The 27,178-nt window shown below is 43.2% G+C and overlaps 1 protein-coding gene across 1 annotated transcript in view; it reads right to left on the bottom strand.

The window, feature by feature from the left end:
• Positions 1-1,625: 1,625 nt before the first annotated feature.
• The window catches only part of LOC137436157 (uncharacterized), a 36,777-nt gene continuing 11,224 nt past the window's right edge, over positions 1,626-27,178 (bottom strand). The window contains exons 5-10 of the mRNA XM_078786309.1: positions 13,244-13,345; positions 11,669-11,790; positions 8,701-8,826; positions 2,980-3,086; positions 2,576-2,645; positions 1,626-2,448 (exon numbers count right to left, since the gene is read on the bottom strand). Of these exons, the coding sequence (XP_078642435.1) occupies positions 2,144-2,448; positions 2,576-2,645; positions 2,980-3,086; positions 8,701-8,826; positions 11,669-11,790; positions 13,244-13,345 (832 nt within the window). The 3' untranslated portion in view covers positions 1,626-2,143. The remainder of the gene's footprint in view (positions 2,449-2,575; positions 2,646-2,979; positions 3,087-8,700; positions 8,827-11,668; positions 11,791-13,243; positions 13,346-27,178) is intronic.

The raw sequence follows: 27,178 nt of genomic DNA on the forward strand, positions 1-27,178 counted from the left end.
GGGACCGAACAGAGAGACGCTTGAAGGAAGAATGTGCATGAGGAACGATGAGATGTTTGTGGTTCCATGGTGTAATGGTTAGCGCTCTCGACTCTGAATCCAGTGATCCGCAAATCTCGGTGGAACCTCACTAATTTTTTTGGTCACCTTCAACAAATTTATTGGAGTGCTATGAAGCAGAGAACTTCAATAAATTTGTTGCAGCAGTTTCTAATTTGGTGAATGAGGGAACTATAGTGGATGTTGTTTATTTACATTTTCAGAAGGCATTATGATTATGAACCGATGATGCCATCCGCACAGTCGGAGATGAAGTTTTGCAATTGCGTGCACGCGTTTGTCTGTCTGTCCAGGCCATAACATTTTTTTTCCATTTGAGCTTTTGTCATCAAATTGGTGTCGACGATGCTGCGTTAGATGTCTACTGAGCAATGATGAAGCATGAAGCCCGTTCCAAACTGTCTGCATCGAAATTTGATGCTTGATTACTCTGTGCAGGTTGTTCTGGAGAGAATGTGCTGCTGAAAAGAAGTGCCTTTTCACAAGGATGACAAGATAAGTGTGGTGAAATATGTTGTAATGTCTTGAGCTGAGTGAAGAGACAATCCGCGTGAAGGGACGACCTTGAGGGATCTTATATAAACTGTGTCCATTCGGTGCATGATCGTGTGGCATACTGTATCCCCAGCGCTGTAGACTGCTGATTTTAACAGGTGCGTAATTGCTTGCTGCAAGAAACCAGAAAGAGATGTATGCTTTGATTGCCTTCTTTATGGAACTAATAATCTGCATTCTTGTGTTGTAGGAATGGGTAGAGAAATAGTTCAATAAAGCCTCATTTCTTGCGAGAGATCTGAATTTGATTCCACAACAATAAGAATCCTCATGACGGCTTGTAACCCTTGGGTGACATGAATGAAGTCTGTCAGTGAACCATCCCATCTAATGGTACCAATTGTCAGTGCCCTACAAATGACACTGCGATGAACATTGCGATCACTGGGAAGCAATGACAGTTTGGGTCACCCACTTCCCTTTTCCTCCACACACCATGAGCCAACTCACTTGGTATGAAATTATGTCTAACCATTCCAAAAATACTTGGACCACACTGGTGGCCAATTAATAGAGGATATCAATATGGGTTGCATGCAGACCTGTATTCAGATTCTGTGGGAGACAACATTTGTACGTGAAATCCCAGGATTGCCGAATCCAGGCAACAATAATTATGCCAAGACCTATTATATGCCCAATTTCCTTATTGGGATTCTTTCCTCAATAGCCAAAGATTTCACACACATGAATAATACATTTATGAACTGTGAATCCATATGAAACTGTGGCTGTAACCATAACGATTAGAGAGGTTCCGGGCTAAAAGGGTGAAAACCTTGATGATAGACGGTGCCCATCTGAGGAGGTAGCTGTTCAGCCTGGCGGAGGTATGCTCTCTACCGAGTGCCCTTCGAGTTTTCAGATGTTTTTGTCTCTATTTTTCATCATGGAAACATTTTTTTTCTAATACATTTACTGAGGTTCACTGAGGAACTTATTCCCATATTACATGAAAACGTATTATGGCACAATATACATGTTACCAAGGAAGACACCAAGCATCACTAGGCGAGCTAGGCCACTCGTTTATTATATGAAAATTGCAAGTAACCAAAGGTAGTGAAATAAAGTTATTATTCAAACAGTATTTATTGACGAATTGAGAACAAGTCTTGCTGGTGAAGGTGAGTGTTGATCTGCGTTGGTGGACAGGTAGAACATTGGATGAAATCAACAGTACGTTGATTGAGGTATACCAACTGCCATGGGAGGCAAGCAGAAGGTGACATTTCAGGAGTTAAGCTTCCCAAGCAGATCCATCACCATCCTGTCGATTTTATCCAAGTATTTTTTGAAATCTTCAATCCTGACTTTAAAGAACTCTAAAAGACAGCATGGACACTGACAAAAAAACACTTTGTATAATATATGATAAATATATGGATATTCTCGTACCTCATATGCTTTAAACCTCGGCATTGCTTTAACACGGCCATCTTTTTGCACCATCAGACAGCACAACCGATGGTGTCATGAAGGTTGGTCATTCAGTTTCATAGAAAACCTTGCGTATGTCAGGCATGGTCTATGAACCAGGCTCTGTAGTGCTTTCCAGGATGCTGGTGCTTGCTCCGAGACAGGTCGACAACCGCCCACTCAAACGTCCGGAGGCAAAAACCATTTGCTGCATTTCCAATAATTCCTTTGGTGGACTCTTGCTTGGGAGGGATCCTCCATTGGTCCCTCTGTCCATCTCAGCAACCTGTATGCCACATTGGTGGCTGGTGCTTTTTGGCATCGGTGGGAACATCTGATGCTCTTGTGGTAATACCTCATTGGTGGTGTACACTTGGAGCGCAGCAGCTTTACTGGTGGATTCTCCATTTGTTTCTGTGGGGATGGTAAGCAAAGGACTAGGTCGTTAACTTAAATTACCAAAAGGTACTGCGTTATTAACTTCAGATCTACAGTATGAATGCTGACAGCCAAAAAAGAAACTCAACAATTGTAACTTCACCTTGGCCGTTTTCTGAGTTGCCTTCTGTGAACAAGATACTTTCCCTTGGACACCTTTCAGAACCTGCATACTGTCAAATCAAAGAAAGGACTCAGGTTAGTTGACTGAAACAAGCTGATGAGGTTTTGGTTAACGTCTGGATGCAGATCCGACCTATCAGTGGTATGAAAAACGTAAACTGTTCAGCCTGGCGGAGGTATGCTCTCTACCGAGCGCTGTTCTAGTTTACTGACTGCCTTTGTGAAGAAGATGTGAACACAAAATATGCTCAACTGAACAGTATGACAGGAAGTGAGCAAAACCTCTAACATCTCAGTGATATTTGCTTCCAAAGATGTAGAGCTATTATGTCTCCACAGTGAATGAAAGGTGAGTGATGCAGTTTGAGTGAGGATGCGCATTACCTGCAGAAATTTCAAAGTGAGAGTGGTTTGATCGTTGCTGAGTAATGGGGGTCGTTGAACCCTCTGACTCTGCACAAAGTACTCAAAGGTACTAAGCCCCCGACATGCTACGTCAAAAGAGGAAAATGTAACATGAGAAAGACAGTATTACACTTTTGGAAGGAGAGAACGTTAATGTGGTTATGTAGAAGAGCCAAACATCAAAAGGTCAATAAGGACTTTCAAAATGAAGTAATCCGCCACAGATTGCTCGGTGCTCATGCACAGAAACCCGAAGGATTGTAGTAAATTTGGGCAGACTTGACATCATTCATCGCTCACAGATCCACGAACCCGACTCATTTCATCCACCGATATTTCTCGTATTCCTAGATTTCCAGAAGTCCGATTTGCATTCAGGAATGCAACAATTATGGTTAACCACTCTTGAATTGCCACTCTTTCATCTAAATGCTGAAAATTATGTTTAAAAGATGATTTGAATTCCGGATTTTGTACTAGCAACGGCAGGTTAAAAGTGCCTGTCCAGCTGAACTGAGTCAGTGTAAACACACACACATAACATGCGCAAAGCCTCATTGTGCATTCATACGTCGTCGTTTCGAAAGTCACATATTGAAGTTAAGGTGAAGGAAAAGGATGGAATATAGCAGAAACACCTGCTCCCCATGGGAGTGGCTAGTGGGGTGGGTGAGGAAAAAGGGGGTGGGGGGCAACCTTATTTTGTGTTATACTATATTGTTACGTTTGTAGGGGGTAGGCAATGATTACCTTAGTCCAAGTAGAATTGCATAAGTAGTGTGCTCCGACTGTCGTGGAGAAGAATAAACCCCATGTATCATAAGTCGGAAATTAGATTAGACCGGATGTCGTGTAAGCGCGTATCTTCATTCCCATCACGAGGGGTGGGGTTATGTTAATTAGTTAGAGATTGTGGGTAATTAATCCCCTGTATGTAATGGTCTCTGGTATTTTTTCCTCTGTTCCTTATGACAACAGCAGCACACACACCAAGCCAGGCAATCACGCATTTATAGCATGAAATAAAAGCGACCGGAACCAAGACATTCAACTACCGCTGGTGCCGCAGCAATCACATCACATTGCAACACAAGCAGGCAGGTCCAGGAGGCAATGTCCCAGAAGAGCAGTGATTGGTCAGGACACAAAGAGTGAATAGGCCTGTCTCGCAGTCGGCGTTCCAATTCATCCCAAAGATGTTCGATGGGGTTGAGGTCTGGGCTCTGTGCAGGACAGTCAGGTTCTTCCACACCGATCTCGACAAACCATTTCTGTATGGCCTCACTTTATGCATGGGGGCATTGTCATGCTGAAACAGAAAAGGGCCTTCCCCAAACTGTTGCCACAAAGTTGGAAGCACACAATCGTCTAGAATATCATTGTATGCTGTAGCATTAAGATTTCCCTTCACAGGAACTAAGGGGCCTAGCCCAAACCATGAAAAGCAGCCCCAGATGATTATTCCTCCTAAATCAAACTTTACAGTTGGCATGATTCATTCGGGCAGGTAGCGTTCTCCTGGTATCCGCCAAACCCAGATTCATCCGTCGGACTGCCAGATGGTGAAGCGTGATTCATCACTCCAGAGAATGCGTTTCCACTGCTCCAGAGTCCAATGGCGGCGAGCTTTACACCACTCCAGCCGACGCTCGTCATTGCGCATGGTGATCTTAGGTTTGTGTGCGGCTACTCGGCCATGGAAACCGATTTCATGAAGCTCCCGACGAACAGTTGTTGTACTGACGTTGCTTCCAGAGACAGTTTGGAACTCGGTAGTGAGTGTTGCAACCGAGGACAGACGATTTTTACGTGCTACGCGCTTCAGCATTCGGCGGTCCCGTTCTGTGAGCTTGTGTGGCCCACCACTTCGTGGCTGTTGTTATTGTTGCTGCTAGACGTTTCCACTTCACAATAACAGCACTTACAGTTGACCGGGGCAGCTCTAGCAGGGCAGAAATTTGAAGAACTGACTTGTTGTAAAGGTGGCATCCTATGACGGTGCTACGTTGAAAGTCACTGAGCTCTTCAGTATGACCCATTCTTCTGTCAATGTTTGTCTATGGAGATTGCATGGCTGTGTGCTTGATTATATATACCTGTCAGCAATGGGTGTGGCTGAAACAGCCGAATCCACGAATTAGAAGGGGTGTCCGCATACTTTTGGTCATGTAGTGTATATATATATATATATATATATATATATGTATGTATATATATATATATATATATATATATATATATATATATATATATATATATATATATATATATATCGAACCATGATGTCTGTCTATGTGTTTGTCTGTATCCCCTGTTAGAATGAGCTGCGACTTGTAATACTTGTAATACAAAGCCGAATGCCTCAACTCTGTGTTTGCCTCAAAATCTTTTGTCCCAAACCCATCTCTCTCTGTTCCCACCTATCTCAGTCGGACACAACTGCTCCGGGACTCTGTGCCCTTCTCTCCTGACAAGGTGGAGAAGTTTTTGTCAAACCTCGACTCTGATTCTGCAATTGGACCAGACGGCATCAGCCCACGGGTCCTAAAATCCTGCTCTGCTGCTCTATTTCACCCTCTCTCTGTTCTTTTCACCCTCTCTTTTGCTCAAGGTCATCTGCCAGCATCTTGGAAATCGGCAAACATTACCGCGTTACACAAAAAAGGCAAAAACAGATCCTTGCAACGACAGACCAAACAGCCTGCTCCCAATTATCAGCAAAGTCATGGAATCCATCAATGCTTCGGATATCAAATCCTTCCTCTTCTCCAATGGCTTGATCTCTGATCATCAATTTGGATTCAGATCAGGCCACTCTACTCTGGACATGTTGCTTCTGCTGTCTCAACAATGGATGGAGGTCCTCAGTGCCAAACAGGAAATCAGAGCTGTCTCCCTTGACATATCACGTGCCTTCGATACGGTCTGGCACCCAGCTCTGCTCACCAAACTCTCTTCCTATGGTATCCATGGAAATCGCCACTCATGGCTTGCGGACTTCCTCTCTGGTCTTAGGCAACGTGTGGCCCTGAATGGATTTCTCTCATCTCCGCTTCCTGTTCTGACTGGAGTTCCCCAAGGTAGTGTTCTGGGAACTGTGCTATTTCTGGTCTTCATCAATGATCTCTCCGACTCTCTGGAAAATCCTCTCTATCTCTTTGCTGATGACTCCACTATCTGCCGCTCCATTCCTCATCCCTCAGATCGGCAGTCTGCAGCCTCCTCACTCTCTGCAGACCTGGACAAAATCACAGACTGGTCAAACAAGTGGAACATGTCTTTCAATCCTGACAAATCTCACACTCTTACTTTGTCTCTCCGAAAAGACCGACTGAAAAACCTTCCCATCTACTTTCTCAACAATCCTCTCCAAGAAGTTCTCTCGCTCAAGCTTTTGGGTCTCACTGTCTGCCATGATCTTTCTTGGGAAAACCACATTTCCAAGCTGGCCTCCAAAGCCAGTCGCCGACTGGGCATCCTCCGTCGTGCGAAGTCCTTCCTTGGCACACCTGAGCTCCTCACCACATACAAGGCTTTCATCCGCAGCTCAATGGAATACTGTTCCCCCCTCTGGGCCAGTGCTCCTGCCTCACACCTAGCTCGGCTTCACGCTGTTGAAACCAAAGCTTTCAGAATCATTGGAATCTCCTGCGATGAAGCTAACTCCGAGGGCCTTTCACTCACTCACCGCAGGCAGGTTGGTGGTCTTTCTGTCTTCTTCCGACTCCTCTCTGGCCTTGCTCCCCCAGCTCTCTCTGTGGTCTGTCCCCCTAATATTCCTACAGGTCGCACAAGATCTGCCAGTAACTCTCTTCTGGTGAAACTGCCAAAATGAAGACTCTCTGCTCACCTTCACTCTTTCATTCCTCTTTTCTCCCGCCTCTGGAACAAACTCCCCCACGCTCTTCAATCCCACTCGTCCCTCCAGGTCTTTAAAACAGCTGTTCACCACCATCTCTTATCTTCCCCCTTCCAAAACCTTGATCTTTTCTACCCCCGCTAATTCACCCCAGATACACTTTTTTTGAAATTCCAACTTCTTTCCTGGAAGTCCTTGCAGCGTCCATATGTTTTATACCTCTCCCACCTCCCCCCAAGCCCTCCCCCTCCCAAATTTCTCTCGATGTCCCTGCTCTCAAATGTTGTGTTTGTGTCCTTCCTCCTCTCTCCCCATCTTGTCTACCCTACCGCTCCCCTTATTTTGTGTTTTATGTGTCGGTTTGACTTTTTGTGTGATTAATGTTAGCTCTTTCACGAGCCTCGAACTTGTATACAAAAAAAATAATAATAATAAATACAGATTCCCACCGGAAGCAGCACGACACGATACATATTTACATGCAGAATTTTTGTCATCCCCTTCTCTTGAACTCCTGTGACTATGAATGTTTTTAAATACCTACGGGCACACACCAAGTACAAACACCAAATTTCAACTCATTCCATCCAATAATTTAAGAGTGCATGCCAGTCCAAAAGAAACACCCAAAATTATATGTACAGTATGATTGAGGAAGACGATGACAATAAGGGAATGAGGCAAATTGATACCATATTGAAACCTTACCCATCCATGTAATGCTGATGAAGTTATACAGAGCGACCAACGCCAATGAAAGGATAATTTTATCTGTCCATTTCAGATTATAATCTATTTTAATATCTTGTAGAGATAAATCTTACATACATAATGAAAGATTATAATTATTCAATGTGATTAGATGCTATAATTTCGTGCAAATGCCATTTTTAGGTCATCTCGTCTCGATTCTCGAAGATATTAAATTATAAAACGGGTCGTGATGTCCAGATGTCTGTCCGTCCGGTTGTCCGTCCGTCTGTTAACGTTAACGCTATTTTTGCTACTCCTCCCTTATCACCCGGATGATTGTTCTGAAACTTGACACACGAATACAAGACAATAGGCCGCACAATGGCCCAGGCTTCGACTTTTCAATTTGGGATCATGGGAGCTCCCAGGGTGGGAGGAGGTGGGGTTAATCCCCAAACTTTGGATCCTTACTCGTCCGTTATTTACCAACCGATTGCTCTGAATCCCGATGTAGCTCTTCCACTCGATGGTCCACAGGATCGCCTGGTCTTAGATTTTGCATTTTCGGAACAGGGAGCTCCCAGGGGGTGGTTCCCGCAAATCAGCGGAGGTCTGAACGACAACCTCAAGAGATGACCATCAGTCAACTCGGGGCCAACTTTATAAAATTGGATTGCGCAGAACTTATTTGATGGAGCACGAGCCATTTACGTATTTTTTTTATTTTATATTGATCTAAGGCTCGTGGTGATGTCTGTACATAGTGTAAGTCACATGCAGGACAAAGACATTCACAGACATCGGTGAACTTTTACATTAATTTAATAACTTACAAGAAGATTTGTTGACAATACACAAACACACAAGGTATTTGAACCTGGGTTCCCATATCATTGCGTAAATAGTTAATAAGCTCTACTTCCCCTGTGACTTAATTGCCCCTTTCCCCCATAAAGTCGATGACATCATTCACAAACAGTCCTCAATGAAAGGGAAAATTTGTATTATTGTAAAACATCATTTATTGGCTTCTAGTTTGTATTGTTTTGCTGATTTACTCAAATTTATTTGGCTAATTGTTCTCTATGGTGTCATTTTGCCATAATGTCATAAATACTCTCAGTCGTGGTGTTGCTTGGTTTCCATACCTAGGTAGATGTGAAATACGAGTAGGTACGTAAGCATGATGGTGGTGGTGAAAGCCAGAATGAAGCAGCAGGAAGTGAATCCCAACAGAGCAGGGTGTGGAGTGATACCCCACCAGCCTAGAGAGACTGTGAATGATATGAGACAGAGATAAAGAACAATAATGTAGACGTAGAATTTTAAGATCAAACAATAGTTGAAAATAATAGAATAAACAAGAGGGAGCATTGCTTTGCAACACATGTCCCCTACTGGTCCCAATGAATGTTCTTGCTCCGAGCCTCAGCAATTGTGAGCCAGAAACAGTAGGACAAATTGATACCCTGCGCTCGCGAAGCGAAAAGCGAGGTTAAGCGATCGGGTGATTTAGGTATGCAAAGTTACAGAATAAGTTGTAGTTTCTGGAACTTATCATCATAAAGTCATGTAGCAAGTTTCAGTTCAATATGTTAAAGGATAAAGATAAAAATTCTGGAAAACCATAGGTGGGATGGACAGACGGACGGAAAGATGGAGAGCGAACCTATAGGGGACTCATAAAAGGATGCACTTAGGGAAAATAATGGACAAAAATACAGAATGAAAATGCATCATTAAAATTTAGCTTTGTCAGTGTGCAAGATGACCAATGAAATGTTGACATTTCCTTTAGTTCCCATGTTGGAAAATTCCCCATTTAAAAAATCCCCCGAATTCTGTAACGGAAAAACCCCAAATAAACCAAAACTAAAGAGTATTCACATATTGTGGGACCAAAGGCAAAAAGATGCCCTAAACTTGTGTCGCAGAGTAGTGAATAATTTCATCTGTCAGTTTTTGGAGGTTAATCAGCAAAACGTTGCTCGGTTGTGAATATGGTAGTGTTGGTGACACATAAATCTGTTGGTGATTAAAACGTTGTTTCTTTACGCACAGCAAGACTTTTCAATCACAATTGTAACTTATTTTGTGGGCCACCAGGTCTGTAATATTTAACCATTGTTTATAGTGAACCTCTACCTGCACCTATATACCTCCACTCTCCTCTACCTCTACTGTCGGCTACCTATACCGCTACTCTACCTCCACGATCTCCTCTACTGATACCGCTACTGCGAACTTGACTCTCCCCTATTGCTAACTCGACTCTCCTCTACCGTTAACTCGACTCTCCTCTACCGCTAACTTGACTTTCCCCTACCTCTAACTCTTCTCTACCGACTCTCTCTACCCAATGACTGTGACTGCAGCTTCCACCCAATGACTGTGACTGCAGCTTCCACCCAATGACTGTGACTGCAGCTTCCACCCAATGACTGTGACTGCAGCTTCCACCCAATGACTGTGACTGCAGCTTCCACCCAATGACTGTGACTGCAGCTTCCACCCAATGACTGTGACTGCAGCTTCCACCCAATGACTGTGACTGCAGCTTCCACCCAATGACTGTGACTGCAGCTTCCACCCAATGACTGTGACTGCAGCTTCCACCCAATGACTGTGACTGCAGCTTCCACCCAATGACTGTGACTGCAGCTTCCACCCAATGACTGTGACTGCAGCTTCCACCCAATGACTGTGACTGTGATTTGTGCAAACCAGGCTTTCTCAAACATTCATTACCAAAGTATGGGAGGAATGACAACAGACGAGATTCTTCCAATCAGATGTCATAATGTAGAGTTTGTAACTGCAGAATGAAGATGGAGGCTCAAGGTGAAGATCAAATGAAATCTGCACACCCTACATACTCAACCAACAATCCCTTCGATGTTTGGTCTGTGCTTTGCATACTGTTGTATCTGGGTCTTGGTTATACCGATACCTTTCCAGTCCACATCACATACCATTTCCCTATTAACGCCAAATGATGGACTTTATCTTACCTCTGCAGAAAGATGTCTGAAGGCACCTGATAACCGTTACAAATCACAACATCCATACATGGGCAGTATCTGGGATATAATGGAGTCATCTATTGATGGAAAAGCAATTTCTTTGTATAATGTGATATTATTACCTGCTCATCCACTGAAGGGGGATGGAGGTTGTGTTTTCACTCCTGTCTGTCTGTTCTGTCTGTTTGCAGGATATCTCAAAATGTTATGGATGGATTCGGACAAAACTTTGTGGACAGGTTTGGTTTGTGACAAGAATAAATTGATTTGATTTTGGTGAAGATCCGAATATGATTTTATTTTTTTAAAGTGATTCTTCGTCATTGAGAGATATATAGGGCCAAAAACTTTACATAGCAGAATATTAAAAAAAAAAGTTACGGCTGGTTTCGGAGGAAACTTGGCAGACAGGTTGAGTGCGTGACAAGGAAGAATTGATTTGATTTTGGTGAATATCCAGATCCGGATATTAGAACTTTTAAAGTGATTCTTCGCCATTGAGAGACAGGGCCAAAAATTATATACTGTATGGTGTGAAATTTCAAAAGGTTGTGGACGGATTATGACAAAACTTGGTGGATGACCTTTATTTATTTTTTGGGTTTACAAGATCGAGGCCCGTGTAAGAGCTAACATCAATCACAAAAAAAAACGGACACACAAAACATACAATAAATGGAGCGGGAGACAAGATGGGGGAGAGAGGGAAGCACACAAGTACAACATTTGAGAGGAGGTACATCGGCAGATCTGTGGGAGGGAGAGGGCTTGGGGGAGGGAGGCATGGGAAGGGGGGGAGGAGTTGGTTAGACGACAAGAACAAGCGAATTAGATTTTGGTTCAGGTCCGCATCCAGGTCCGGCCTATCAGTGGATACAAAACGTAAACTGTTCAGTGTAGAGGAGGTATGCGCTCTGGTGCTCCAAGGCTCATGGAGGATGTTCTATATAATGCAGGACATGAGGACATGTCAATGTCCTTACATGAATCCCAAGGACTTTAGTAGACAATGGACAAACACACATATTATAGATTCATAAACAAGGAAGTGTTTGTGTTTGCTTTTGTTTTGAACAGCTGCGATTGCCTTCACCGGATGAGTGGTTCGTTGCAGGTCGGTCCAGGCCGTCCCTGCTTAGGACGAGCACACTGAGCGAAAGGCAACAAACCGCAATGGCTGCCACGACACCCGAAAACACGCAATGAAGGAACGAGCTGGGGAAACAGCAAGGGTTCATCAGGTACAGCAATGCACAGCGAGCTGCCATCAAATACATCAAGGAATAGTGGGATGGAGAAAAAAAAAACAATGTTGTGACTCATGGTGAGGTGCATTAGATGATGCGGTGACACGATAGCACAGATAGCATACGTGAGTTTGACTTGTGAGTGCTCAAAATATGAAAAAAGATGTGCAAAACATCAAGGGATTCACCGACTTCCTGTACTCAGGCAACTGGAAAACTATCAGGGATACCTCGTCGCGGTGGTTGTACCCCCAATGCAAGTCTAGGGCCAAATGTTCCCCATTATTTCCTTCTGCCCGGATTCGTCAGGGCATAGCGGTCAGGGTCAGAGTGCCGATTGGTCCCCAGGGAGCGGCCCTTTCCCTCTTCTTTCTTCTTTCTTTTCTCTTTCTCTTTCTCTTTATCTCTCTCTCTGTATATCTATGTCTCTCTGTATATCTATCTCTCTCTGTATATCTATCTCTCTCTGTATATCTATCTCTCTCTGTATATCTATCTCTCTCTGTATATCTATCTCTCTCTTTATATCTATCTCTATCTCTATCTCTATCTCTATCTCTATCTCTCTCTCTCTCTCTCTCTCTCTCTCTCTCTCTCTCTCTCTCTCTCTCTCTCTCTCTCTCTCTCTCTCTCTCTCTCTCTCTCTGTCTGTCGTGGCCCTGACTTCCTGAAAGCGGGGGTCGACCATCCTGGATGCGGGGGATCTCTGGGTCGCTCCTACGAGATCGATCAGCTGTCTCCTTGCCACGGGCTTGTTCAAGAGAACTGTCAGGGGCTAAACAACAACAACAACAACTCAGCCAATTGGACACCTGTTTGGTGATATCATGCAGGACCTCAGGAGAACAAGTGAAACACTTTGGAAAGCCAAGTGTATGAAATGACATTTGTCGGTCACCACCCAATCCAGCTATGAGGGGGAATTTCCATCAAATGTTTTTTTCCCCAGTTTTGCCACTGAATTGAAGCCAAACATTATTGGCCACGAGGAATTTTATTTTGTTTTCACAAGTCTGGCAAATGGGTGGTCAAAGCCCAGTGTAATATGCATGGATGTATATCTACAACTTCTCTAATGCCCCCCAATTATTCCAACATTCTAATAGTTTTAGCTGGGGAACTTTTCTTAGCCCCTGTTTTTCACAATCCCGCTGGCCAGGCTTGCCGTTTGACTGAAGGTGGCAGGACTTTGTAAGTTCTCTTGGACAGACACTGTGATCTTCAACTTCCACCAACTATCTATCTGAGGGACAGAGCACTTTTGATGTAATTCCCTGACTGCGAACCATCAATTATCCTAATTATCCTAATTGTGTATTGGTGAGTATCCTAATTGTGATGAATTCTGTGAGGAACATAAGGAGTTAATAGCAGTTGTTAAACAAGGTAAAATACAACATTGTTATGGCAAAGTTACTTACCTGTAATTTCTGCTTCCCACACAGTTGTTGAGCCATTTGCAGTGGTGGTCAAAGCCTTCCACACACTTGTTGCACAGACTGCAATGTTTGGATTTCACCGCACTGTGTCAGATACAATAATATTAATGAATCTAGTCTGATTCAAGTCCCAAGGAGAGTGTTTTTATAACTACTGAGGCATGCACACTCAAAGTAACACGAATGTTTATGTAAATTAGATATTTTTGTGTTTCATTTTTAATTACTTTGTAAAAAAATTCGAAAAAATAAATTCCACATTGACATTATGGGGTATTATGTGCAGATCAATGACAAAAAAAATCTCATTTCAGGCTGTAACACAACGAAATGTGAGAAAATCAGGGGTGTGAAAACTTTCTGATATATATACAGTCATGTGAAAAAGTAAGTACACCCCATGTAAAGTTTTGACTTTTTCAACATATTTCAACATACAGCTATTTGATCTTCATTTCAACAATATTGATAGATAAAGGTGATATAATATAACAAATATCATGAAACATTTACATTTTGTAGTCCATTGTATAATTTAAATAAACATAAATGCAAATTTCGCATGTGGAAAAAGTAAGTACACCCTTGGCTCTAATAGGTGGTATTGTCCCCTTTGGCAGAAACAACCTCAAGTAGGCGTTTCTTATAACTGTCTACCAGTCTCTGACATCGACTGGGAGAAAATTTTGCCCACTCCTCCATGCAGAATTCTTTCAGCTGTGCGATGTTTGAGGGGTTTCTTGCATGCACAGCTCGTTTCAAATCCCCCCACAACACCTCGATGGGATTTAGATCCGGGCCTTGACTTGGCCATTCCAGAACCCTCCATTTCTTTCTTTTCAGCCATTCCTTGGTGGATTTACTGGTATGTTTAGGGTCATTGTCATGTTGCAAGGTCCACCTTCGGTTGAGCTTCAACTTCCGACAGATGGCCTCACATTATCCTCAAGCACCCTCTGGTACAATGAAGAATTCATAGTGGATTCTATGATGGTGAGCTGCCCAGGCCCTGATGCAGCAAAGCTGCCCCAAACCATAATATTTCCACCACCATGCTTTACAGTTGGTATCAGGTTGTTGTGGTCAAATGCTGTCTTTGCTTTTCGCCAAACATGTCTTCTGGTACTGTGGCCAAATAGCTCTCCCTTTGACTCATCTGTCCAGAGCACATTGTTCCAGAAGTGATGGTCTTTGCCGAGGTGTTCATTGGCAAACTTTAGTCTTGCCCTGATCTTCTTTCTGGACAGCAAAGGTTTCCTCCTGGCACATCTCCCATGTAGATCAAATTTGTGCAGCCTCTTTCTAATGGTAGACTCGTGCACTTTGACATCAACAGTGGCAAGAGCTACCTGTAGGTCCCGTGATGACATTCTGGGGTTCTTAGAGACTTCTTTCAGCATCTTGCTGTCTGCTCTCGGGTTGAACTTGCTGGAGCGGCCTGGCCTGAACAAGTTGGCAGTTGTTTGGAATCTTCTCCACTTATAGATGATCTTCCGGACAGTCGAATGATTGATTTCAAATTGTTTGGAGATCTTTTTAAATCCCTTCCCAGACTCGTAGGCATCTATAACCTTCTTTCTGAAGGCCTCAGAGAGCTCTTTTGATCTGGGCATGGTGACGCCACACACTTCAACAACAAAGAGCAAACCAAACTAAATGTCTGAGGTTTAAATAAGACAGGTTCCTCCAAGATCCTCTCTAACGATGTTCTAATCATTTGCACCTAAGCTGGTGCACCTGATTCTAATTTTAGGTATTTGAAGTAGTGATAAATGTAAGGGTGTACTTACTTTTTCCACATGCGAAATTTGCATTTATGTTTATTTAAATTATACAATGGACTACAAAATGTAAATGTTTCATGATATTTGTTATATTATATCACCTTTATCTGTCAATATTGTTGAAATGAAGCTCAAATAGCTGTATGTTGAAATATGTTGAAAAAGTCAAAACTTTACATGGAGTGTACTTACTTTTTCACGTGACTGTATATATATATATATATATATATATATATATATATATATATATATATATATATATATATATATATATATATATAGATATATATATATATATATATATATTGTTGTGGTTTTGGAAATAAAGGCAACCCCCCTTTTAGTTAGTTGCACCACAACATGTATCCTCGCAGTGGCCAGTTATTTCTTATTAAATGTGAAGTATAGTCTCCTTCCCAGTGTTAGTATGCGTTGAGGCAGGTAAGTAAGGGTAGGCCTCATTGGGCCTGGAATGCCATGTGCTGGGCCGAGGACAAGTCGAGGAGGCCAGAGGGAGGAGTCGGAGGGCATGGCAGCAAACAGCCAATGGGAGCTAAAGGGGAGTGGCCAATTATGGCGGCCAATGGGAGCTAAAGTGGAGTGGCCAGCAACGGCGGCCAATGAGGACTAAGGGGAGTAACTGATGGGGGGGCTATCACGACACGTGACCCCCGGCGGCCAGTGGAGGCCTTTGGAACATTCTAGTGGGGCTCCGGGGGGATATAAGACCCGCCCCGGACCCCCGAGCGAAGGTCTCAGCTCTCTGCCCCCGCTCTCTGCTGCCCCCGTTCTCCCTGGCTCTGGTCTCTCTTTTGCCCTCACTCTCTTGGGGATTCAGGCTCTCGCAGGACGATCTCTCTCGTTGGCCCTGTACTCCAACGATCTCCCTGCCTGGACTCCATGCACGTGCGCTTTTGCCTCGCTGACTTCGGGACACGCTGCGTGGGCTCCCATTTGTGCACGACTGAAGCCGATGCCCCTGCCGCGAACATCACCAAGGGGAAAATCCCAACGAGCCGTCCGGGGCGAACTGCACAAAGCGGCCGCGCTTTGAGCGCGTCCTGTTCTTCCTCCCTTTCCCCGAGTGAGTCAGAGGGCCCTTGTCTGGGCAACGTAAGTAAGAACTGTTAAGTTTCTCTCCTGTGTCTCTTTTCTCTCACCATTGTACATGTGTTAATAAACCTGTGTTTGTTTCCAACTTGGCCGTTTACGTCTTTTCCCATTGGCCTCGCATTGCACGAGATAAAACCGCTCGATCGGGTTCATAGTAATTAATGGCACGAGTTACGCGACACGCAAACCGCTCGGGCGTATCAGACCAGCATGACTCGTGTGAGGTTCAGCCCCCGTCCTCGTGGCGGCGTGTGTATCGAAGGTGCTCGGGTTATTGACCGGAAACCCTTCCACGCGCTCGCTGCGGGTTTGGTGGCTGGAATTGCTCAGCAATCCGCCCCCACGAGTGTAAAGTGGGTAGCGGCCTTGTGGACTCGAAGCTCGAGGGGGAGAAGGGCTTAATCCCCCCTCAGTACGTCGACAGGCTCGAGATCCGCAACAATATATATATATATATATATATATAATTATATATATATATATACTGAAACGCAAAAGAAACTTACCACCTTTGAAACCTTTAAATATCAACAATAACACTGCATGTAGTAAATGTGTGAACTTATTTGTGGACAATAGTGTCCTCGCTGTCAGACAAAACGGTCACGGATGGTCACTTGAACCTTCAATGGTCACTTCATAGCACAGCTGTTGAACAGCCGTTTTGACTGTCAGTGATTAGCCAAGAGGTACGGGATGATTTTAATGAGCTGCACGTGATGTCTTGATATTGGCTTTAAAAAGGCCAGTGCAAAATGGGCATTTTGACCGAAAGATTTGACCATTTTGACCAACTTCAAAAAGACCGAAAACACAAAAGAAACTTACCACCTTTGAAACCTTTAAATATCAACAATAACACTGCGTATAGTAAATGTGTGAACTTATTTGTGGACAATGGTGTCCTCACTGTCAGACAAAACGGTCACGGATGGTCACTTGAACCTTCAATGGTCACTTCATAGCACAGCTGTTGAACAGCCGTTTTGACTGTCAGTGATTAGCCAAGGGGTACGGTATGATTTTAATGAGCTGCACGTGATGTCTTGATATTGGCTTTAAAAAGGCCAGTGCAAAATGGGCATTTCAATCAACATGCCACGATTGTCAAGTGATCAACGGCAGCGTACCCTGGGCATGCTGCAAGGCGGACTGAGCTACCGTGAGGTGGCATGTCGCCTTGGCTGTTCACACCAGACGATATCGGCCCTGGTGGACAGAGACACCCTCCACAACTCTGCAGATGACAGACCTCGATCAGGGAGGCCAAGAGTCACCACTGCAAGGCAGGACAGGCAGATGGTCTGAAGTCACCTGAGGGATCGATTCCGTCCAGCATCCCGCACTGCGGCAGAAACTCCGGGGCGTGCAAACCCACGGATCTCCAATGATACTGCACGAAGACGACTGCATGACTATGGTCTGACTGCCAGAAGACCATACAGAGGCCCCGTGATGACGGTTTCCCATCGCCGCAACCGTCAGAGATGGTGCCAGCAGCATCAGCGGTGGACCTTGGCGCAGTGGAACGAGGTCGCTTTCAGCGATGAGTCAAGGTTCTGTGTGGACAGTCCTGATGGGCGTGAGTGTGTCTGGAGAAGAACTGGCGAGCGATATGCCGATTGTTGCGTGCGTCAAGCCAACAGGTGGGGTGGCCCAAGTGTGATGGTGTGGGCAGCCATATCAGGCCGGTACAGGACGCCACTAGTGGTTGTGGATGGGAATCTTAACGCCCAGCGGTATGTGGATAACATCCTGCGACCTCATCTGCTGCCATTCCTGCTAGACCACCCAGAACTGAGAACCTTTCAGCATGACAACGCTCGTCCCCATGCTGCTCGCTTTACCACTGCATTTCTCCAAGGCGAGAACATCAACACCATGCAGTGGCCTGCGCTCTCCCCTGACCTGAATCCCATAGAGCACCTGTGGGATGAGCTTGGGAGACGCGTAGTTGGCAGGGCCAGGACACGGGCAGAGCTGCTTCAGACATTGAGGACTGAGTGGGACAGAATCCAGCAGCAATCCATCCAAAGACTGGTAGGCAGTATACGCCGACGATGCACTGCCTGTATCCAAAACAATGGTGGCCATACACGCTATTGAAAGGGGACTGACATTGCACCCTGTGCTGTTCTGTACTGTAGAACAAACTGATGAGATGGTGTATCTTGGTCAAAAACTTGACATGTCATCAATAAAATGCCAATGTTTCAATTAGCAATTGTTGGTTTGTTTTATTTTGAACTGTTACAATTTTATTACATTTCAAACAAGTGGTAAATTTCTTTTGCGTTTTCGGTCTTTTTGAAGTTGGTCAAAATGGTCAAAATGGTCAAATGTTTCGGTCGAAATGCCCATTTTGCACTGGCATTTTTAAAGCCAATATCAAGACATCACGTGCAGCTCATTAAAATCATCCCGTACCCCTTGGCTAATCACTGACAGTCAAAACCGCTGTTCAACAGCTGTGCTATGAAGTGACCATTGAAGGTTCAAGTGACCATCCGTGACCATTTTGTCTGACAGCGAGGACACTATTGTCCACAAATAAGTTCACACATTTACTACACGCAGTGTTATTGTTGATATTTAAAGGTTTCAAAGGTGGTAAGTTTCTTTTGCGTTTCAGTATATATATATATATATATATATATATATATTTATATATATATATATATATATATATATAATGGCTCGCCTCACTAAGCGTTGCTGCAGGGAAACAGGCTTGTTTTAGCTGAGTTGACTCATGGCGTTTAAATAAAATATCATAATTGTCATAGTGTTAAACAAAAGTTTGAGGGAATAATTCAGTGACAAGACAGACACTGCCCAGATATGTAGATATATAGATCGATGACGACCTGAGTTGCTGTTTTGTCATGGTTCACACCAATCATAATATAAATAATTATTTTGCACAAATGTATTTGAAATATATGTGATGATACATTTTATAAAAAATTTAAGTTGAAGATTTATGTTGAAAAATTCATTTCAGTGGATTGGGAACTGAGTACACTCGTCCCTCTATACAAGGGGAAAGGTGACCCCCTGGACTGTAGCTCGTATCGAGCGATAAAGTTATTGGAGCATGGAATGAAGGTATGGGAAAGGGTGTTCGAGAGGAGGATAAGGAAGAAAGTGAAGATTGACGAAATGCAGTTTGGATTTATGCCAGGAAGAGGAACGACAGACGTGCTTTTTATTGTGAGGCAGTTGCAGGAGAAGTACATGGAGAAGAGGAAGAAGTTGTTTCTTGGGTTTGTTGATCTGGAGAAAGCATTCGACAGGGTTCCACATGAAGTAGTGACATTGGCATTGAGGAAGTTAGGAGTGGAGGAATGGTTGATCAGAGTAGTGATGGCAATGTACAAAAGAGCGCGCACAGCTGTAAGGACGAAGGAAGGGAACAGTGGTGAGTTTGAGGTGAAGGTGGGAGTGCATCAGGGGTCGGTACTAAGTCCACTACTAATTGTAGCTGTGATGGAGGTGCCGGCTCGGAATGTAAAGAAGGGTTTACCGTGGGAGTTGTTGTATGCAGATGATCTGGTGTTGATTGCAGAAAGTATGGATGGACTGAAGGAGAAGATGAACAAGTGGAAGGAATGTATGGAGGTGAATATCGGAAAAACGAAGGTGATGGCAAGTGGTAAAGCATATGGTGAGGTGGAAAGAACTGGGAAGTGGCCGTGTGCTGTGTGCAGGAAGGGTGTCGGAGTGAATTCCATTCAATGTACAATGTGCTCTGAGTGGGTTCATCAAAAATGTAGTGGTTTGAGCGGGTCATTAACCAGTGTGGCAGCTACATTCAAGTGTAAGGTGTGCACAGAGGGAGCTGCAGATGGGGGAAATGTTGAGTTGGATCTTGGAGACGGCGTGAAGCTGGAAGGTGTGAAAACATGTTGTTACCTATGAGACATGCTGAATGGAGAAGGTGGATCAGACTCGGCAACGGTTGCTGGAGTGAGATATGCATGGAAGAAGTTTCGGGAACTGAGTAGCGTGCTGACGAGGAGGGGAGTGTCGTTGAAACTGAAGGGAAATGTGTATGCTGCATGTGTGAGAAGTGTTATGATTTATGGGAGCGAGACATGGGTAATGAACGTAGAGCTGCAACGAAGGCTGGAAAGGGTGGAAATGCGAATGGCGCGGTGGATGTGTGGAGTATCGTTGAGAGAGAGGAAGACAAATGATGAATTGCAAAAGATGATGGGAATAGAGCCTGTGATGGATGCTGTGAAGAGAAACAGTTTGAGATGGTTTGGTCATGTGTTGAGGAAGGATGAAAGTGACTGGTTGAGAAGAGTGATGGAAATGAATTTCGAAGGAAGTAGAGGACGGGGAAGTCCGAGAAAGACTTGGCTAAAGATGGTTGAATAAGAAATGCGGGCAAGGGGGTCAACAACTGGAGATGCAGAAAATAGGGCAAAATGGAGAAGATTGTCATGGGGACCGCAAGGCTAACACCGCTCTTGCAGGGAAAATGGCCTTAAAATGCCTGTTGTTGTTGTTGTATTTATGTTGTCAAAAAAAAAAAAATTATTAAAAAAAACAAAAAACAAATACCCTTAGAACATATCACACGTGAGAGATAGGTGCATACCAGAAGTTTGGTATGATTTCACAAAAGTTTGAGGGAGTAGTTCAGTGACAACACCATGCAGGACAGACAATGCACAGATAAGTATATACAGACATGTGAAAAAGTAAGTACACCCCATGTAAAGTTTTGACTTTTTCAACATATTTCAACATACAGCTATTTGATCTTCATTTCAACAATATTGATAGATAAAGGTGATATAATACAACAAATATCATGAAACATTTACATTTTGTAGTCCATTGTATAATTTAAATAAACATAAATGCAAATTTTGCATGTGGAAAAAGTAAGTACACCCCTACGTTTATCACTACTTCAAATACCTAAAATTAGAATCAGGTGCACCAGCTCAGGTGCAAATGAGTAGAACATCATTAGAGGATCTTGGAGGAACCTGTCTTATTTAAACCTCAGACATTTCGTTTGGTTTGCTCTTTGTTGTTGAAGTGTGCGGCGTCACCATGCCGAGATCAAAAGAGCTTTCTGAGGCCTTCAGAAAGAAGGTTATATATGCCTACGAGTCTGGGAAGGGATTTAAAAAGATCTACAAACAATTTGAAATCAATCATTCGACTGTCCGGAAGATCATCTACAAGTGGAGAAGATTTCAAACAACTGCCAACTTGTTCAGGCCAGGCCGCCCCAGCAAGTTCAGCCCGAGACCAGACTGCAAGATGCTGAAAGAAGTCTCTAAGAACCCCAGAATGTCGTCACGGGACCTACAGGTAGCTCTTGCCACTGTTTATGTCAAAGTGCACGAGTCTACCATTAGAAAGAGGCTGCACAAATTTGATCTACATGGGAGGTGTGCCAGGAGGAAACCTTTGCTGTCCAGAAAGAACATCAGGGCAAGACTAAAGTTTGCCAATGAACACCAAGGCAAAGACCAGCACTTCTGGAACAATGTGCTCTGGACAGATGAGTCAAAGGTAGAGCTATTTGGCCACAGTACCAGAAGACATGTTTGGCGAAAACCAAATACAGCATTTGACCACAAGAACCTGATACCAACTGTAAAGCATGGTGGTGGAAATATTATGGGTTGGGGCAGCTTTGCTGCATCAGGGCCTGGGCAGTTCACCATCATAGAATCCACTATGAATTCTTCATTGTACCAGAGGGTGCTTGAGGATAATGTGCGGCCATCTGTCGGAAAGTTGAAGCTCAACCGGAGGTGGTCCTTGCAACATGACAATGGCCCTAAACATACCAGTAAATCCACCAAGGAATGGCTGAAATAAAGAAATGGAGGGTTCTGGAATGGCCAAGTCAAAGCCCGGATCTAAATCCCATCGAGATGTTGTGGGGGGGGTTTGAAACAAGCTGTGCATGCAATTGTGCATGCTGTGCAACAATTTTTTTGTTGAATAAATTATTGCAAAGTCAATTTCTCATTGTTTTTTGTTCAATTAGATCACCTTTATCTATAGATACTGTTTAAATGAAGATCAAATATTGATATGTCCACATATGTTAAAAGACAAAAAACATTTCATGGGGTGTACTTACTTTTCCACATGCGAAATTGGCATTTATGTTTATTTAAATTATACAATGGAATACAAAATGTAAATGTTTCATGATATTTGTTATATTATATCACCTTTATCTATCAATATTGTTGAAATGAAGATCAAATAGCTGCATGTTGAAATATGTTGAAAAAGTCAAAACTTTACATGGGGTGTACTTACTTTTTCACGTGACTGTATGTGTGTGTATATATATATATATATATATATATATATATATATATATATATATATATATATATATATATATATATATATATATATATATATATATATATATATATATACTGTATATATATATATATATATATATATATACTGTATATATATATATATATATATATATATATATATATATATATATATATATATATATATATATATATATATACACAAAGAATTAAGTTAAGCACCCCTACACAACGAATTAAGGTAAGCACCCCCTAATATATATTCTTTGTGTATATGTATACATTGGCATATATTCTAAGGTATGTGAGATCAAATAATGATTGGTATGACATTAGCAATTATCCATTGATGAAATTGAGTGATCAAAGTGAAAAAAAGTGATTGGTTGAGTCAGTGATCCGATCACGTGGGTCCTACACACGTTATTGACGCAAAGATTGCTAGAGGTCTTCTCAGAACAATGACTGTACGTTAGAAAACATAAACGTCATCCACACTGTCATTGATGGACCTATAGCTCCATACTTAAATTGAGGTGAAAATATGCCTAAAATTCCCAAAAAATTTCACCTTAAATTATTCAGAATAAAATATTGAAAACGGCATGATTGTTATGTTTTTATGTGACCATAATATCACTTCTCCAGAAAATATAGCAATATCATGGGTATATTACATTGTTTTGACGACAACAAACTTGTAATGTGCGAGGTTGTAAAAAAACGGGGGGGGGGGTGCTTAACTTAATTCTTTGTGTATATATATATATATATATATATATATGTATATATATATATATATATATATATATATATATATATATATATATATATATATATACAGCCTTGGCATTTAATATGGACTTTTTTTTTTTTCTTGACTTGGGTTTACTTTCTTAACTCAGTTTATCAATCTGGTGAGTTTCTTTTACACTTTGGTGATTTATTTGTTAAAAGAACTATGTCACTGATTGTCTGTCGCAGCAAGAAGTCAACAACAGGATTATATCACAGGTGGCGTGGAAAAATGTACGGACAGGTGCATTTGACGATTGGCTTCACAGTCGGGTATACAAGGGTTGTTGCGTTCTGTATTAGTGGAAAACAACTGCTGCACGTCTCCAAAAGTTATTGCCGCTTCCTCTGGAGATGGTCCGTCAACTTGACAATGCTGTTTGTCATGGAGTGGTGGCTTTACGAAATCTCTGGCATGAAACGGCGTGCTATTGCTCGGCAGTATGGCATCACTCAAGGTTAGGTGTCAAAGATCCTGAAACGAAATGCTCAGAGGGGTGTCCCTACTCCAATACCGAGGCCAGGACGTCCCCGCAGAACCACAAGGAGGGATGATCGCCAGCTGCACCGGTTAGTCCGCAATGGCCGTACCAAGTCAGCTAATCGGCTTAGGACTGAGTGGCAGCAACTGACAAATGTGCCTGTATCCAGAAGGCGAGTCAACCAACGACTGGTTCAACCAGGCTATCGTGCCAGGCGTCCCCTGAGAAAGCCACGCCTGACCAGACAACACCACCAGCGCCGATTGCAGTGGGCCAGAGAGCACCGTCAATGCCAGCCAGGACACTGGAATCACGTGATCTTCAGTGACGAGTCTAGATTTCTGGTCTATCGTCAAGATGGCCTCGTCCGAGTGCGCAGACAAGAGCATGAAGCCTACAACAAAGATTGTATAGTGCCAAGAGTCCAAGCTGGAGGTGGTGGGGTGACCGTTTGGGCTGCTTTTCATGCAGGGGGCAAAACTGACCTGGTTGTTCTGAATGGAAACCTGAACCAGTTCAAGTACAGGGCCATTCTGGAAGAAACATTGCTTCCATTTGCTCGTGCAGCCTTTCGAGGAAACTTTGTCTTCCAAGATGACAATGCACGGCCTCATCGTGCTCGCATGATCCAACACTTTCTTGCTGACCGTGGTGTAGAGCATATGGAGTGGCCTGCCATGTCCCCGGATATGAATCCGATAGTGAACTTGTGGGCAGAATTAACGCGTCAAATCGACCACTTGGACCAGCAGCCAACCTCTGCGCGTGAATTGCAGCAGACTATTGTCACTGTATGGCAAGCGATTCCTGTCTAAACCTTGGCAAATCTCGTGAACAGCATGCCTCGACGTGTACGTGCTCTCCTGAATGCTCGTTGGGGTTACACGAAGTACTGAACTGTAATTTTACTGTCCGTAATCCCAGTCGTAATTTAACTTTTGTTTTTGTTAAAAAAAAAATTGGCTAATGTGCAAAATAAAGAGATACTTCTGGAAAACGTACAGAAGTTTAACACAAGTACTGTCCATGAATTGAGTTCGATATCAGTTTACATCACTTTCAAGTATCAATTTATTTGTTTTGAAATGTCAAATGTGGTTTTTGTTTCTTTTAAAGGTCACATTAACAAAATCTAGAATAATTTCAACATAATTCCAATGAACTTTTGGTTCTAAGACATCTTGAAAAGTAAGTTCACCCCCACAAAAAAAATATTCCATATTAAAATGCCAAGTCTGTATATATATATTTAATAGCAGAAATACCTGGTGTTGCCGGTGGGGGGCGGAGGGGGAGAGGAGGGGGAGAAGGGGGAGGGGAGGGGTGATGGGGGGGAGAGCGGTGAGGGAGGGAGGGGAGGGGAGGGGGAAAGAGGGGGGAGGAGGGAAGGGTGTAAGGGGAGAGGAGGGGGACAGGTGGGAGGGGAGAGGAGGGTGGGGAGAAGAGGGAAGGGGAGGAAGGGGAGGGAGGGAGGGAGGGGGGGGGGGGAGACAAGAGAGGAAGGTGGTTCATATATATGCTGGAGGGTGAATGGGGTGAATGTGGCGTTCATCACGTTTCTGAGTTAAGTGTGATGCCGATCAGGAAGAAGAAGAAGTCCTACTACCAACTTCGTACACTTCCGGAATTGTTTGATTTATTTGTATTCAAATGTCTGGTGATCGATTTGTATTCATTTATGCGAATGTGTACTTGTATATTATAACTGTCATTAATTTTTAAAAGCTTAGGCACGATCGAGCGATATTTTTTTTTTTTTTTCACTCCATAAAAAAAACGATTTTTTTTTTTCATAATTTCTTTTTTGCCTAAACCACTCCCAGGCACTCACTGATGAACCTCTGAAAGTTTGACGAAGATCCATTCAGCCATCTCTGAGAAAAATGGTGACACACAGACAGACATCTCTCTTATAAAGTAGATATATATATATATATATATATATATATATATATATATATATATATATATATATATATATATATATATATATATAAAGGAGGTGTGTGTGTGTGTGTGTATGTGTGTGTGTGTGTGTGTGTGTGTGTGTGTGTGTGGTGTCTGGCTAGATGTCCGCTTATAACTCAAGAACTACACATCGGAGAAAAGTTTTAGACACAGATTCGGAATCAGCATAAAATCCAGGTGGTTTTAGGCTACGTTTTATTTTAATATCAATGGTTTTAAAAAACCGCGCCAGCTGCAATTCCATGGTGTAGTTTGTGGCGGCGCTAGACGTTCGGGGTGTATTGCAATGGTTTGTCGGGTTTGGCTGTGGGTCCAGAATAGCTCCCATTTCCTTATGTTCTTCCACTTTTATTTTGATTCTTCTGTTACAACGCCTTCCTTATCTACCTTATATCCCCCCCCGACGAGGCCTCTACATAATTTCATGCGGCAGTATTTCGTGCATTTTGAGTGAAAGAAGTGAGACGAAGTTGTAGGAGGAAGAAGAGGCGCGGTCACTGTGGAGGCCTCGATCGTGAGTGGAAATGGCGGGAATTGCGTTTGTATCGCAAAGTAAAGGATCTGCATTCATTTCTGAACTTGCATTGGTGGATTGTTATACATCTGCATTATTTTTCATAAAAAAACTTCATGTTGAACTTGAAGGCTCCAAGCACGGACTATATATATAGCCCTCATTGAGGTAAAAATAAAAGTAAAAAGCCTGCTATCGCTTGCCAAGCTAGCCGTTTCCCCCTCCCCCTCCCCCTCCCCCCTCCCCCTCCCCTCCCCCCTCCCCCTCCACTCCCCCTCCCCTCCCCCCTCCACTCCCCCTCCCCCTACCCCCTCTCCCCCCTCCCCTCCCCCCTCCCCCCTCTCCCCCCTCCCCTCCCCCCTCCCCTCCCCCCCTCCACTCCCCCTCCCCCCTCCACTCCCCCTCCCCCTCCCCCCTCCCCCCGCCCGGCAATGCCGGGTACTTCCCATGGCCAGCTGTACGTGGGCTGCTCGAGGGTTGGAAAACCAAGCAATCTTTATGTCTTGGCACCAAGTAAGAAAACCAGAAATGTTGTATACCAAGAGGTTTTGAGAAATTGAAAATTGACAAAACGTCATGTAGGAAATGTACTGTGATATTGCTCTAAAATATACATGTTCTTTTCATCATATATTTGTATTATTCTTATTCAACCCGGGCGAAGCCGGGTACCTCAGCTAGTATATATAATATATATATACGTATATACAATGCGTATCAAAAAAAAGGTAATCCGAATTCAAGGGGCTAATATGCAAAGGTTATTTATTTTGACAATTTACATGTGGTTTCCTAATTAAGAGGAGATCTTCAGCTTTCCATTGATACCTTCCATGCATCATTGCTGTCACACATGACCGAGTACATGTTCATTGAAAATGACACGTTCAAATCGCATTTTTACAAGTTTGGCTAATCAATGCAAG

This window comes from Myxine glutinosa, chromosome 11 (assembly GCF_964187855.1).
Source record: "Myxine glutinosa chromosome 11, kmMyxGlut1.1, whole genome shotgun sequence".
NCBI lineage: Eukaryota > Metazoa > Chordata > Myxini > Myxiniformes > Myxinidae > Myxine > Myxine glutinosa.